Below are 14,352 nucleotides of genomic sequence, written 5' to 3'. Positions count from 1 at the left end.
TGGTGGGATAAAACAGCAGTAAGATCTCAAAATTTTCCACGGAAATAATTTTTCCTGCTATTGACATCATTCTTCCACTTTGTGTGTGTGGTTTACAAAGCAGGCTTCTAGCGGGGGAGGCAGAGCGGGGGCTTGCAGCGAGCCGCGTCCCTCCAGGGCACGGCTGTGCGGGTTCAAACTGTGTTTTTAATTGGCCTTTCGTTATCCTGGAGCCCAGCGCCCCGGCCCCACAAGCTCAGCCACACCCGGGCCTCCCCGTGCTGCTGCGCACAGGTTCGGCGTCTCAGGGCTCAGAGGGCTTTGTGCTGAAAATGTGCCCTCTGGAGCCGTGTCTTGTTTGTGTCGTCTCTTTGTGCCGTTGTCCCCAGACCTCCCGGCTCCTCGTGAAGCAGGTCACGTCTGCCAGGACAGGTGGGTTCCGGCAGCTCTGGCCCCCGGAGGCCTGTGCGCCCAGGCACCTCGGGCTGTGCCGGGTCTGAGTGCACGCGGTCCCCCCGCAGGGCCAGTGGCACAGGGGCGTCTTCAGTGGACTGGGCAACATGGCCCACTGCTCCGGGGTCGTCTACCGAGGGATATGGATCAACGGCCACCCTGTGGGTAGGTGCACCTGGCCTTCCCCTTGGCCTGGCGGGGTCCCCCTGTGGGGTCACATCGGGGTCTGGCTGTCCTCTCTCGGGAGGTGTGGACCGGAGGCAAGGATGAGGTGGAAACTAAAACCCCTTTTGGCGCAGCGTGCTCTGACCTGTCCTCACTGGGCTCCCGACAGCAGCGGCCCCATCGGACCTCAGACTAAGGGGGTCCTGGTCCAAGCCAGACACCCAGCCCGGGGTCTCCGGGTCACAGGGGTCTCCCCCCACGGAGCTCTGGGCATCTGGCCCCCGCACAGCCTCCACCCAGCCCCCACCCTGCGTGCCCTGCACTGCCCTGCGAGCCAGGAGGCCTGTCACTGCCGGGGCCTCCGCCCCCTCCCGGGCGTGGGAGCTTCTGTTAGGTTCCATGACGAGGGTGCTGCCCCAGGGGTTAGTCTGGCCAGGGACTCAGGTCACTGGTCAGAACCTCAGACTCCTGACCCAGGCCCGTGTGTGCAGGGCGCAGTCCGAGCAGTGGGTGGAAGCACCTGCAGGAACCGCCCCCCTCCCCTGACCCCAGGGTCCCGGACACTGCCGGGCGTCCCCCCAGCGCTGGGGCTCCCCGAGGAGATCAAGTCAGCACTGAGATGAGACGTGATGGTGCTGACCCCCAGGACAGGGTTAAGCTGGTAGTGACAGTGATGGTCTTTCAGCCCCGAGGGCTGCGCTCCTCAGGGCCCCTCGTTAGGTGGGAGAGGCCTGCCCAGCAGTGTGGGACCCAGACCAGGGCTCGCCGCTGTGGCAGGGGCGGGGGGAGGTCCCGGCCCCACGCAGCTCTGCTCTCCTCTCTCCAGCACGAGCCACCAGGATGGTGATCTTGGGCCCAGAGATGATGGACGTGGTCCAAGGGTGCTCCCTCACGCTGACCGTCGAGCTGCAGCAGGACAATGGGGAGATCGCCACGAGTAAGCGTCGCAGGGAGACAGCCGCGCTTTCCCGAAAGAGAGGCGAGTGTCAGGTTCTTGAGTGGAAACACAGGATGCCACGGGTGGCTGGCATCCCGGCCATGCCGAGGTGGCCTGTGCCTGAGTTGGGGTTGCCAGCTGGCGCCTTTGTGGCGAGGACGGTGGTGGGCGAGCCCTCCAGCTGGGAGGGGGCAGCCATGCAGTGCGTGTGCGTGTGTGTCTCTCTCGGTCAACTCACAGTCAGGACAGAAGGGACCCATGGGCGCAGGGCCAGCCACTCTGCCTGGCAAGAGAAGGGTTTCTTGCTGTCCCCCGTGGGTGATTGAGGGGCCAGCTCCCCCTCTGTCTGGGCTGCTCTTTAGATGCTCTAATGAGCCCTGCAGCCGAGCTGGTGCACAGGGTGCCAAGGGCAAAGGGCCGGGCAGGACCACGGCTCTGGCTAGGAAGCCACAGCGCAGAGCTAAACCAGGTCTGATCAGTGGCAACTGGTTGACTTGCAGCATCGCTCACAGGCCATAAAATGGGTCCATATTCGTGATTCGGTGGTTTTGTAGTGAGCTTAGAGTTGAGCAGCCATGGCCACACCAATTCCGTTTCAGAATTTCTCTGACCCCAGAAAGACCCCGAGTTCCCGCCCTATCCCTGCTCTCCACTCCAGGGGCCACGGATGTCTTTTTCTGGAAGGGCACGTGGCTGGTGTCCTACGAGGCGGGTGATGCTCTGTACTCCCTTTGCGGGCCACTAGCCTTGCATCCCATCCGCGGAGCGCCGGACTCCCCTGCTGGGTGGCCTTGGAGTTCGTGGCACTTGTTGGCGGCGGGGAACATTTGTGTGCAGGCGTTTGTGTAAAGGTGTTTTCCTTTCTCTCAGGTGTGAACCTGTGAGTGGAACTTCTGGGTCAGCTCGTGTGGCAGATTTGTGCTTGGATGTTTGAAGTAACAGACAGGGCCTTTGCAGAGTGGCTGCTTGATCCCTCCCCTCCTCCCGGGGGATGTCAGCTTCCTCTCCTGGTGGGTTTGACCCGCGTTTCCCTAAAGCGCACGACGTCGAGCAGCTCGTTGGCCATTTGTGTGTCTCCTACGGAGACGTGTTGGTGCACGTACTTTTCCCATTTTTAACAATCGCATTGTCTGCCTCAGTTTTTAGCTGTGCGAGTTCTTCCTGTGTTCCGGACACAAGTCCCTAATCACATAGATTCTTTGCAGATATTTTCATTTTCTTTCAGTCTGTGGCTTATCTTTTAATCTCCTTAATGGTATCTTTTGAGATGCCAAGTTTTGGAATTTTGGCGAAGTCTAGCTGGTCAGTTTTTTCTGTTCAGAACTTGGTCTTGATGATGTGGCTCAGGATGCTCAGCCCAAGTTCACGGATTTTTTCCCCCTCTTTCCTTCCACAGCTTTTGCTCTTACGTTTAGTTTTCTGATTCCCTTTGCGTTAATTTGTGTGGCGAAGAGGTCTAAACTCATCTTTTTCCATGTGGATTCCAGTTGTCCCAGCACCGCGTGTTGCAAAAACTGTCCTTTCCCCTGTCAAAGTGGCCCCTTGACCGTGAGGGGGGGTTGACATCTGGACGTGAGGGGTCTACGTTCTGCTCTGTGGATCTGTGTCTTTCCTGACGCCCCTGCCAGACCATCCTGATTCTTGCAACTGACTGCTGCGCTTTGAGATTGGAGAATACCTTCAACTTGTTCTTTCTCGGAGTTCCCTCCGTGGCTCAGTGGTTAACAAATCCAACTGGGATCCGTGAGGCCGCGGGCTCGATCCCTGGCCTCACTCGGTGGGTTGAGGATGCAGCATTGCCGTGAGCTGTGGTGTAGGTTGCAGACGCGGCTCGGATCCCACGTTGCTGTCGCTGAGGTGGAGGCCGGCCGCTACAGCTCCGATTTGACCCCTGGCCTGGGGGATAAAAAAAGAGCGAAAAGAAAAAACTTTGTTCTTTCTCCATATTGTCTTGGCTCTTCTGGAACCTTCGAGATTCCATATAAATAGTTTAGGATCGGCTTGTCAATTTCTGGCCAACCAGAAGCAAGCCAGCCCTCTGGGGTTTCGTTAGGGATGCTTTGACTCTGGCGGGAGAGCTGCCCTCAACAGCGCCGAATCCTCTGACTCCTGCCTGGAACAGCCTTCGTCCATTTCTCTTTCCTTTCATCAGCGTTTGTAATTCTCAGTGGGTAGGTCTCGCACTTTTATTAAATTTATTGATACATGATTAATAACCTATTTAATTATGATTTGTTTATTAATAAGTCGTTTAGTCTACTATTCTAAGCAGAAGTGTTTTATCTTCAGAAATTGCTAGACGACAATTCGTTTTTATACACTGACCTTGTGTCCTTGGGCCTTGCTGAACTCATTTGCTCTGCCAGTTTTTTTCTGAGGATTTCTTAGGATTTCCTTTTCTTTTTTTCTTTTTTTTTTTTTTCTTTTCTTTTTTCTGGCTACAGCTGAGGCACATGGAAATTCCCAGGTCAGGGATCAGATCTGAGCTGCAGTTGCAGCAGCGCCGGATCCTTTAACCCACTGTGCGGGGCCAGGGATTGAACCTGCAGCCTTGGCCCTGCAGAGACACCACCGATCCTCTCGCACCACAGCGGGAACGCCAGGATTTTCTAGACACAAGCTCATGTCATCTACAAATAAACACAATTTTACTTCTTCCTTTTCAGTCTGGATGTGTTCTCATCTTTTTATTTTTTTTCCCCCTTGGCCACACCCACAGCATATGGAAGCTCCCAGGCCCGGGATTGAACTGAGCCACCACTGCAGCAATGCTGAATTCTGTAACCTACTGTACAGGGCCTGGGATCATGCCTCTGCAGTGACCCGAGCCACTGCAGTCAGATTCCCCCCGCCTCTTTTTTTTTTTTTTTTTTTTGTCCTTTTAGGGCTGTACCCGCAGCATATGGAGGTTCCCAGACTAGGAGTCTAATCGGAGCTACAGCTGCCAGCCTACACCACAGCCACAGCAATGCAGGATCCGAGACTTGTCTGCAACCTATACCACAGCTTATGGCAACGGGATCCTTAACCCACTGAGCGAGGCCAGGGATCAAACCCACATCCTCATGGATACTGGTCGGGTTTGTTAACCACTGAGCCATGAGAGGAACTCCTAGACCGACAGCGTTGTGCCAATTTCTGCTGTACAGCCAAGTGCCCCGGACATGGACATGTATACCTTCTTTTTCTCATATTATCTTCTATCCACAAGAGATCGGATAGAGTTCCCGATCCTGTATAGCAGGGCCTCATTGCTTATCCATTTTTAATGCAACAGTCTGCATCTCCTAACCCCAAACTCCCCGCCCATCCCACTCCCTCCCCCTCTCCCTCCCCCTTGGCAACCACACGTCTGTTCTCCACGTCTGTGTGTCTGTTTCTGCTCTGCAGGTAGGTTCATTCGTGATATCACGTGGTATTTGTCTTTCTCTTTCCGTGTCGTCGGATTCTTAACCTGCACCGTGGCAGGAGCTCCTGGATGTGTTCTCTTTCTTTTTTGGCACCAGTTCATCCCCGCCAGCAGCGGCCGAGGGTTTTCATTGCTCCCCCTCCTCAGTGCTTGCTCCTGTCTCCTGGTCTGTCATCCGTCTGGGCACAGGTGGCCTCTCCCATTTCTCATCTGCGTCTCCCCTGTGAGTAGCAATAGAGCACTGACTGGCCATCCAGACATCTCCTTTGGGGAAATATCCGTTCTATCTTTGCCCATTTAAAAATTGGGGCAGTTTGTCCTTTTATTGTGAGTTATTGAGAGTTTTTTTTAAAGTCTGTTCTTTCCCTTCATTGAATGATGTGGGCATTTGATTTGCTAAAATTTCGTTTAGAATTTTTGCATGTCTGTTTATAAGGCTATTGATCTTGATTTTTTTTCTTAGGATGCCTTCGTCTGGTTTTGGGTTATGGTAACTCCGACCTCGTAGAACACGTTGGGGAAGTAGCCTCCTCTTCAACTTTCTGGAAGCGTTTGTGTTGAATTAGTGTTCTTTCTTTCTTAAATGTTTGGAAGAATTCAATATGAAGCCCGTCTGGGCCTGGACTTCTCTTCGTAGGAAGATTTTTAATGACTGAGTCCATTTCTTCTGGATACGAGGCTTTTCGGGTTTTCTATTTCTTCTTGAGTGAGCTTTGGCGGTTTACGTCTTCCAGGTTGTCACATTTCTTCACATGAGCTTGTTTATAGCATTCCTTTGCTCCCCCCTTAATACACCTAGATCACCTCTCTTCTTCCCAGTGTGGATGATTGGTGTCTTCTTTCTTTTTTTCTTGACTAGTCTAGCAGGAAGTTATCAGTTACTGTATTTTGGTTTCATTGATTTCTCTATTGCTGTTTCTTTTCTATTTCGTTAATTCCTGTTTTGATCTTATTACTTCCTTTCTTCTGTTTAGTTTGGGTTTAATTTATTCTCCTTTCTTAGTTTAGGTGGGAAGTTTCTAAGGTTATTTCAGACCTTTCTTTTCTAATATAGAAGCTTATTGCTATTAATTTCCCCCTCAGTACTGCTTTAGCTGCATCCTGCAATTTTTGATATGTCGTGCTTTCACTTTTCATTCAATTCAAAAAGCTTCTGATTTCCCTTTTGATTTCTTTTTGGACCCAAAAGTTTATGAAGAAGTGTGTTGTTTCACTTCTAAGTATTCGGAAAATTTCCAGCAATCTTTCTGTTATTGATTCTAATTTAATTCCATGCGGTTATAGTCGTGCTTTGTATGTCTTTAATTCTTTTAAATTTTTTGAGACTAGTTTAATGGCTCAGAATATGACCTATTTTGTGTGCACTTTGAGAAGAGTGTGAATTCTGCTCTTGAGTGGAATTGGGTAGAATATTCTGTAAATGTCAATCGGGTGAATTTTGTTGGTATTCTTGTCGAGTTTGCTGATTTTCTGTCTGCTTACTCCATCCATCATTGACAGTGGTATATTGAAATCTCTAGTTATACTTGTGTTTTTGACAATTTCTGCCTTCACTTCTTTCAATGTAATTAACTAATAAATTTATTTATTTATTTTAAGGCCACACCTGTGGCATAGGGAAGTTCCCAAGCTAGGGGTTGAATCAGAGCTACAGCTATGGGCCTACACCACAGCCACAGTAACGCCAGATCCAAGCCACATCTGTGACCTGCACCACAGCTTGCAGCAATGCTGGATCCTTAACCCACTGAGCAGGGCCAGGGATCAAACCCACTTCCTCGTGGATACTGGTCAGGTTCATCACCACTGAGCCCTAATGGGAAGTCTGGGTCTTGCTTTTTTATCTAATCTAACCCTCTCTCCTTTAACTGAAGTGTAGGCACCATTCACATTTAATGCAATTACTGATATAGCAGAGGTTCAAACAGCATTTCACTACTTGTTCTCTATTTTTCTCAGCTGTTTTTCCTTCTTTATACTCTGTTCCTTTCTTTTTTGGGATTCATTGAGTATTTTTTCTGTTTCCATTTTATGTTCTCTGCTGGCTTATCAAGTGGAACCCTTTGCTCTGTCATCTTAGGGGTAGCTTTAAATTTTACATTATACGTCTTTAACTTAGCACCTACTTTCAGGTATTACCATCCCACTTCCTGAATAATATAGGGGCTTTACAGTATATGCTTCCTTTTCTACAATCCCAACCTTTTCTTTTCTTTCTTTTTTTTTTTTTTTTTCAGGGCCACACCTGCGCCATATGGATGTTCCTGGATTAGGGGTCAAATCAGAGCTGCTGCTGCCGGCCTACACCACAGCCACCAGCTTACACCACAGTCACAGCAATACCAGATCTGAGCCTCATCTGCAACCTACACCACAGCTCTCAATGCCGGATCCTTAACCCACTGAGCAAGGCCAGGGATCGAACCCACGTCCTCATGGATACTAGTCAGGTTCATCCCTGCTGAGCCTCGAAGGGAGCTCCTGAACAACCCTGATCTTTATGCTGTTGTTTTCTGCACATTTTACATTCATGCGCCTACTAAGCTGTATAACACGTTGTTATTAGTTTTGTTTTAACAGCCATTTATTTTTGTTTTTTGTTTTTTTTTAATGGCCTCACTCACAGCATATGAAAATTCCTGGGCCAGGATTGAATTGGAGCTGCAGCCATGACCTGAGCTGCTGCAATCAGATTCTTAACCCCCTGCGCCACAGTGGGAACTCCTCATTTACCTTTTAAAGAGTATTTAACAAACAGAAAGAGAAATGTGGTCTGTTTGCCAACGCAGTTACCACTTCTGGTCCTCCCTCCTTCCCCGTGTTCAGCTCTCTATTTGCTCCATTTTCCCTCTGCCTGAAGGATGTACCTTTTAACCGTCCTTGTCACACATGTCCACTGGTGACGGGTTTCCTTTCGACTGGCTTTGTCACCACGCACAGGATCGTGGCTCATGTCCCCGTGCCTCCTGGTGTCACCTATCTGTGCCGTCTCCCCTGAGATTCTGCCCTCGTGACACCTGCCCTCCTCCTCTGGCTGTTTCTCAGGTTCTCTCCTCATCGGGGTTCGGGGGTTCGATCCTTTGCCTGCGGTGTGGTCTGGTGTCGTTTTCCATGTGGCTCTTGTGCTGGGAATCTGCTGCACTTCTTGGATCTGGTGGTTTACGGTTTTCATCAAACTGGGGGCTCTCTCAGCCCTTATTTTTTCTGATGGGGTCTCTGTCACAGCCTCTGCCCCATTCAGCCCCCAGGAGTCCATGTGTCACCCTGTCGTGGTTTCCCCCCCTCCTGTCCCCTCCTGTCCCTTCCCGCTTCTTTCTCCCCACGCTTCTTTTGGGTCATTTCCGTAGCTGTGTTTTCAAGTTCATGACCCTTTCTCGGCAATATCCAATCCATTTTTGGTCCCTCCACTGTGTTTTTCGTCGCGTAGTTTTCATCTCTTAATTCAGATTTTTTCTTTTTTTATCTTCATGTCTCTACTTAACTTTTCATCACATGGAATACAGTTGTGACAGTCATTTTGAGAGATGTCCTTTTCTGCGAGTGCTAGCATCTGTGTGGGTTCTGGGTTGGTTTCAGTGGACGGACTGGCCTCTGCGTTATGAACTACGCTTTCTTGCCTTCTCCGCATGCCTGGGAACCTTTGGGTGCTGGACCTGGTGAATTTTACCTTGGGAGCGAGACACGTCTGTGTCCCTATAAACATTCTTTTTTTTTCCAGCCATGTCTGCAGCATGTGGAAACTCCTGGTCCAGGGATCAAACCCAGACCACAGCAGTGACCTGAGCTGCTGCAGTGACAACACCAGGTCCTTAACCCACTGTGCCAGAAGGGAATAACCCTATAAACATTCTGAGCTTTGCCCTCAGACACAGTTGAGTTAGTTTGATCCTCTCAGGTCTTGGTTTTAGGATTTATTGGGTCTGGAGGAGGGCTTGGTCCAAGCTGCTCCCTCCCCATTACTGAGACCTCTGGCCAGCGGGACTGGCCCAACCTGTGACGCCTCGGGCCCTCTGCTCTCCTTCTCCCACCACCTGTGCACTAACCTGGGGTCCTGTCCTCCCTGCTCCTCTCTCCTGCCCAATCTCTGTCTGCACCAGCTCCGTGCTTTCTCCCAGGCGGAGACCTGGGCAGCTGTGGAGTCCACATGGTCTGTTTCCTGTCCTTTAGGGACCACGGTCCTTGCCTGAAGTCTAGGATCTTGAAACACCAAGGTCTCGTTGTATTTCGAGGGCTCTTTTGGTTGCTTCAAGTGGGAGGGCCAGAAACGGAAGCCGACCCCACCGCCGTTGGTCTTGACACGACACTGGGCCCTTCGCTCTCCGAGTCAACCCAGTTCTGACACCTGCCCCGCATGTCTCCTTTTCTAGATCTGCAAACCGGAGGCTGCCCGGGGCCCTTGCTGGCCTTGGTCAGTGCCCGTTGCCTCTGAACCCAAGTGCATTTGACCAGGCCCGTGCTAGGCGCCTGGGGCAGGGGGGTGGGCAAGTGGGACAGAGCCCATCCTCCCGGCCAAGGTGAGAGATGGGTGATGGGCACGAGGAGCAGTCCTTGATGTGTCCGCTCGCCAGCGTCCCCCACAGCCCTGAGCACATAGCCAGGGGAGCCCTGAGGCCAGCCAGCAAGGCGAGGCTGTCCGGAAGCAGGGACAGGCTGGGGCCAGAGGCACAGCGGTGCCCTGCAGCCCAGAACTGGGCTCGACGCTCCCAGGTGGGGCGGACAGCTGGGGAGGAGCAGGGGTGCGGGGGCCTGGCCTGGGGACGTCCTGCCCGGCTGGACGCCCGGCTGCAGATGCAGGGCCGGGGAGATGGGGGGCGGGGGGCGCCAGCCCTCGGCCCTCGGCCCTCGGCAGCCCTGCTCTCCCCGCAAAGGCGAGGACGGCCGGGTTCTGGAGATTTCCGCGGGCATCAGGTACGTGCAGCTCGCAGCCTACTCGGACGTCAGCTTCTTCAGAGTGGACGACGGCCACACGCGGACCCCTATCCAGACCCCGTTGTGAGTAAGGGTGACCCCGGGTGACACCGTGGGGGGAGGGGTCCCTCCTGGACTCTGAGGAGGAAGGACTGGAACCGCTCCCCCCAGAGCCCCTCCTGCGCTGCCCCCACTCCTGCCAGGACGCTGCGGGCCATGGGGACGTGACACGCTCAGTCCGGCAGAGGCGGAAGGGAAACCAGGCACCATCAGATGTGGGGCCGAGCAGGGAGGCCGGGGCTGCCGTGAGACGCCCTCCTCCTGGTCTCAGAGTGGCCGCCTTGGCCCTTTTCCTTCCTGGACCGGCCCCGGGGCCCCACGTCCCCTACAGCCCCACGTCACCCGCTGGGTGCCCTCCCTCCGCAGCGGGTTCCAGTGCATCCCCTACCCTCTGACCAGCTCCACGTCCGGGGCCCAGGAGCCTGAAGCTGCCCTGGGAGGTGCCGGAGCCAACTCAGCCATCCCCAAGGAAGACCCCAGCGGCCTGCCCGGTGAGTGAGTTAACCCAGGGGTCAGAGGGGGAGGCGGGGTCAGAGGTCACGGGGTGACAGCGATGCCCCAGAGCCGGGGCGGGAGAGGTAACGCTGACCCTGACAGCAGCGGACGTGGGAGTCCCAGGCCGTCCTGGGAGGCAGCACCAGGCCCGGGCCGGACAGCTCTAAGGGACGGTTACTGCCACCTCCAGGCTCAGGGCCCAGTCGGGGGGCGGTCCTGGGCGGCCGCAGCGCTTTAACTGTGCTCCACATGCTTACCCCGTGTTGCCGTGAATGTAGAGGGAGCCCTTTTTTTCATCCTGTGACCCGGGCCGATGGTCCCCTGAGGTGGCAAGCCCACCAAGGCCACTGCCACCAGGAGGCCTGGGTCAGCCTGGACAGGACGCCTGCGTAGTTGCCTTGGCTTTCCTGCTGATTCCGCTCCCCCTGGAGCTCGCCATGGCCGGGTCTCCGTGCGCACTTGGCGCCAGTTCTTCCCGGAGACGCACGGCCCAGGGCCCAGCAGAGCCCGACCTCCAGGCCCGGGCAGGGGACCACCTGCTTCCTGGAACGTGGGCCCGGCTTCCCACGGTGGTCCTGGGATTTGCCTGGAAGCCGGTGCTAGAGCCCAGGGGTCAGTGTCACCCTCGTCGCTGGTGCTCAGGGTTCGTCTGGGGCGAGCGTTCCAAGCCCATGGCTGGTGTCTCGGCGGGGAGCCTTTGAGTTTTGAGGGCAGGGGTCCAGCTGAGCATCTGCAGGGGCCCTCCTGGTCCCCAGGCCCTCGGGGAGGGAGTCACCGCTGTGCCCCACTCTTCTGGGAGGGTCGCTCTGTAATTGGCCTGGGGTCCACGCCAGGCAAATTCATGCCACTTTCCTGGCCCTTTGAAGGGGCCCCGTCCCCCAGCCAGCATCAGACCAAGGCCCGGGTCCTGCCCTCGTGGGGCGGGGGGCCCGCTGGTGTAAGGGACCCTTGGTGGCCTGGCCCGAGACCCCCTCTCTGCTCTCACCTTGGTCTGTGGAAGCAAATTTAGCCGCATCATCAGGGAACGTGCTTGTGTTTCATGTCTAAGCGCCCGCTGGGCGCCAGGCCTTCCCTGGCAGTGATTTCAGAGCTGCCAGGAGGTCTCAGTGGAACCCGCGCCAAACACGAGGGCCGCGTGGGCCAAGTGTGGGTTCGTGGGCTGGACGCAGCGTCCTAGGATGCGGGGGTCGCGCGGTAGAAAATTGCCTGTGGGGAGACCGAGCAGAACAGCTTTTGTTTCCAGAAAACCCGCTCATTCCAGCCTCAACCTTCCGCATTTTCGCCAAATCCGAGGGCTCCGGGTCCCCCACCAGGTACATCCAGGGACCCAGAGGGGCTCCGCTGTTTTCTGGCTGAGCCTGCCAGCCTGGTTCCTCTGTGCACCAAGAGGACGTTACAGGGTCTGCCTGGGAGCTGCCCGAGGCCCCTGCCCACCCCTCCATCCCGCCGCGGGTCTGGTCCCAGAAAGTGCCCCTCTCAGAACCCATGGCTCCCTCGGGGGAGCGGGCTCCCGCCACAGAGTGCTGGTGACATGCCCCCCGTCCCCAGGCCTGAGCCCCTCGGACTTGTTGGCTCAGGGCCACGGACTCGCCGCGCCGTCCATCCTCGGGAGCACAATTCAGCCGGTTGCGAGTGGCGCATGGCAGTGGTCGGCCGCGGGTACGAGAAACCCTAAGATAACGACGGCTTGAACCCAGGGCCTGGAGGCGACTGCCTCTTTGGGCGAGGAAGGGGGGTCCTGGGGGGCACCTAGGGGGACCTGGAACCCCGGTGCAGAGCAAAGTTCCAAACTGGCCAGAGGGGGACACGGGGCTGGGGGTGGGGATTTTAGTGAAGTGGCTGCGGGGTGAAGAGCTTTTGGTTTTAAGCTTTCGGCCTCCCTTGTCCTGAAAGAGAGCAGAGCTGGGCCTTCTAGCACCTCCCACCCCCCGCCGTGGACAGGAAACAAACCAGGAATAAGAGTGAACTTTTGGAGTTCCCGTCGTGGCGCAGTGGTTAACGAATCCAACTAGGAACCATGAGGTTGCGGGTTCGGTCCCTGCCCTTGCTCAGTGGGTTAACGATCCGGCGTTGCCGTGAGCTGTGGTGTAGGTTGCAGACGCGGCTCGGATCCTGCGTTGCTGTGGCTCTGGCATAGGCCAGTGGCTACAGCTCCGATTCGACCCCTAGCCTGGGAACCTCCACATGCCATGGGAGCGGCCCAAGAAATAGCAAAAAAAATAAAATAAAAAGAGTGAACTTTTGATCCCCCCCACGCTGACCTCAACATGACCGCCGCCCCTTGGTTCTCGGACCCGCGTCTCCCTTCGGCCAGACCTTCCTGCAGCCCCACATCTGCCCGGTGCTTCTAGGCGAGGGCCACCAGGGGCATGGAGGGCAGCCCCTGCCAAGTCTGAGGGTACCAGCATCGCTGTGAGTGCTGGGAAGTAAGGGGACCGTCCCCTCGGGGCACTGGCCGCAGCGGGATCCGCACATGAAGGCCTCCAAAGAGCAGCCCCAAGAGTTTCAGATCGAAAGGTGACTGAGCTCAAGTCCTGAAGTAAATTTGGGCCAGATGATCCCTGCAGCCACTGTCCGGGCGCGAGGGAGGCCCAAGCTGCGGGCTCCTGTGGGTGGGCTTCTCACCTGCCCCCTCTCAGCCCAGAGTCCACACGTGCTGGACAGCTCTCTCCGTCCCGCGGACACCGCGTGCTCACGGGCGCCCCTACCCCAGCCCCGGCTCCCCAGCGGACTCGGCCGTGGGGCCCAGAGCCCCTGCTTAGATGGGCTTCTTCCTGGACGGACTGTGTGCTTACGATGAGGTCTGGCTGCTTCTGACGACGAGATTGGCTTCAACGCCATCGATGTTTGCATCTCACATAAAAGTCCAGAGGCGGGGTGACATCCCTCCCGGTCGCCAGGAGCTCCAGTTTCTGTTCCCTGGTCTGCCATCAGTCCTCTTCTGTGCAGCGCCTCGTGGTCCTGCAGGGTTGCACACACACCAGCCATCGTGCCCCCATTCCAGCCAGCAGGAAAGAGGGAGCCTAAGGAGCAAGGGCCCTTCCCTTCTAAGATGCTTCGTGGGGTGTCACACCCACTCCTGCTCACCCTAACTGGCCAGAACTTGGTCACCTGACCACACCAGGCCACAAGGAGACGAGGAATGGAATTTGCCAGCTAGGACCAGGTCTGTTATCAGAGAAGAATGGAGGATAGGTCTTTGGCACTGACCAGCCATGTGCCAAGCAGTTTGGAAGCCTGAATCCGCAGTGCCATCCTCACGCTACCTCACGCTACACCAGGCCCTGCTGGGTGCCCAGCCAGTGGGAGACGGTACCCCCACCTGCCTCTCCCTTTAGGAAGTGGGCTCCGTGTACAACCCTCCCTGCCCAGCGGCCTCACCTCCAGTCCCACGACAGGACTGGAAGTTTGGGTTTGGTAAATCGGGCTGGTGGTGAAGGTACTGACCCTCTTAGAGCCACGGGGTGGTCGTGCCGTGGGGCTATTGCAGCTTTGGGAGCTGACGAGGGCAGGCAGCCCACCAGACAGGGCGGGCTGGTGGGAGTGAGTGCTGGGGGTCAGGAGCTTCCCCTGCCCGGCCATGCCCTCCTGGCCTCCTGCCTGGGGGTGTGCACTCACCAATGACAGGCCGGGCCCGGGTGTGGGGGGCTCTCACGCTGGGGTCCTGGGCCGGGGCTCCGTGGGCAAAGAGCTGGGTGCCCGGCCGCAGGGTCGGATCCAGCCTTCCTGGCCGGGCGCCTGCAGCTTTGCTCCCAGAGGTGGTACTGGGTGCGGGCGGGGGTGAACTACTGCAGCCTCCCACCCCCACAACACACCACTGGAGCACAGCTCGTGGGTTCAGACCTTGGCACAGTTGGGTTTGGGGGCTGCACTGGGAGCGGAGGGGGTGCGCGCAAAGCAGAAGCATCACGGCCGTGAGGCTGACCTCACGTTGGAGCAGAGCACC

The 14,352-nt window shown here is 55.9% G+C and overlaps 1 protein-coding gene across 8 annotated transcripts in view; it reads left to right on the top strand.

The window, feature by feature from the left end:
• MORN1 (MORN repeat containing 1) overlaps positions 1–14,352 on the top strand; it is a 46,046-nt gene that overhangs the window by 12,556 nt on the left and 19,138 nt on the right. For 4 of the 8 annotated variants that reach the window (XR_014806953.1, XM_084962599.1, XM_005655983.4 and 1 more), the window contains exons 7-10: positions 501–597; positions 1,424–1,534; positions 9,812–9,935; positions 10,311–10,402. Coding sequence is in view for 6 of the 8 variants with exons in the window: in XM_084962599.1 (XP_084818725.1) it covers positions 501–597; positions 1,424–1,534; positions 9,812–9,935; positions 10,311–10,402 (424 nt within the window). In the remaining 2 variants the exon portion in view is untranslated. Of the gene's footprint in view, positions 1–500; positions 598–1,423; positions 1,535–9,811; positions 9,936–10,277; positions 10,403–14,352 lie in introns of all 8 variants that reach the window. The other 4 variants (XR_014806952.1, XM_084962598.1, XM_005655982.4 and 1 more) reach the window with 1 other exon arrangement.

Source organism: Sus scrofa, chromosome 6, assembly GCF_054392235.1.
Source record: "Sus scrofa isolate SSC_HxYL_T2T_F1_AM1 chromosome 6, Sscrofa_HxYL_maternal_Yorkshire_Landrace_v2.0, whole genome shotgun sequence".
NCBI lineage: Eukaryota > Metazoa > Chordata > Mammalia > Artiodactyla > Suidae > Sus > Sus scrofa.
Note: the sequence above shows the minus strand (reverse complement) of the source record. Positions and strands in the feature narration are given on the sequence as shown.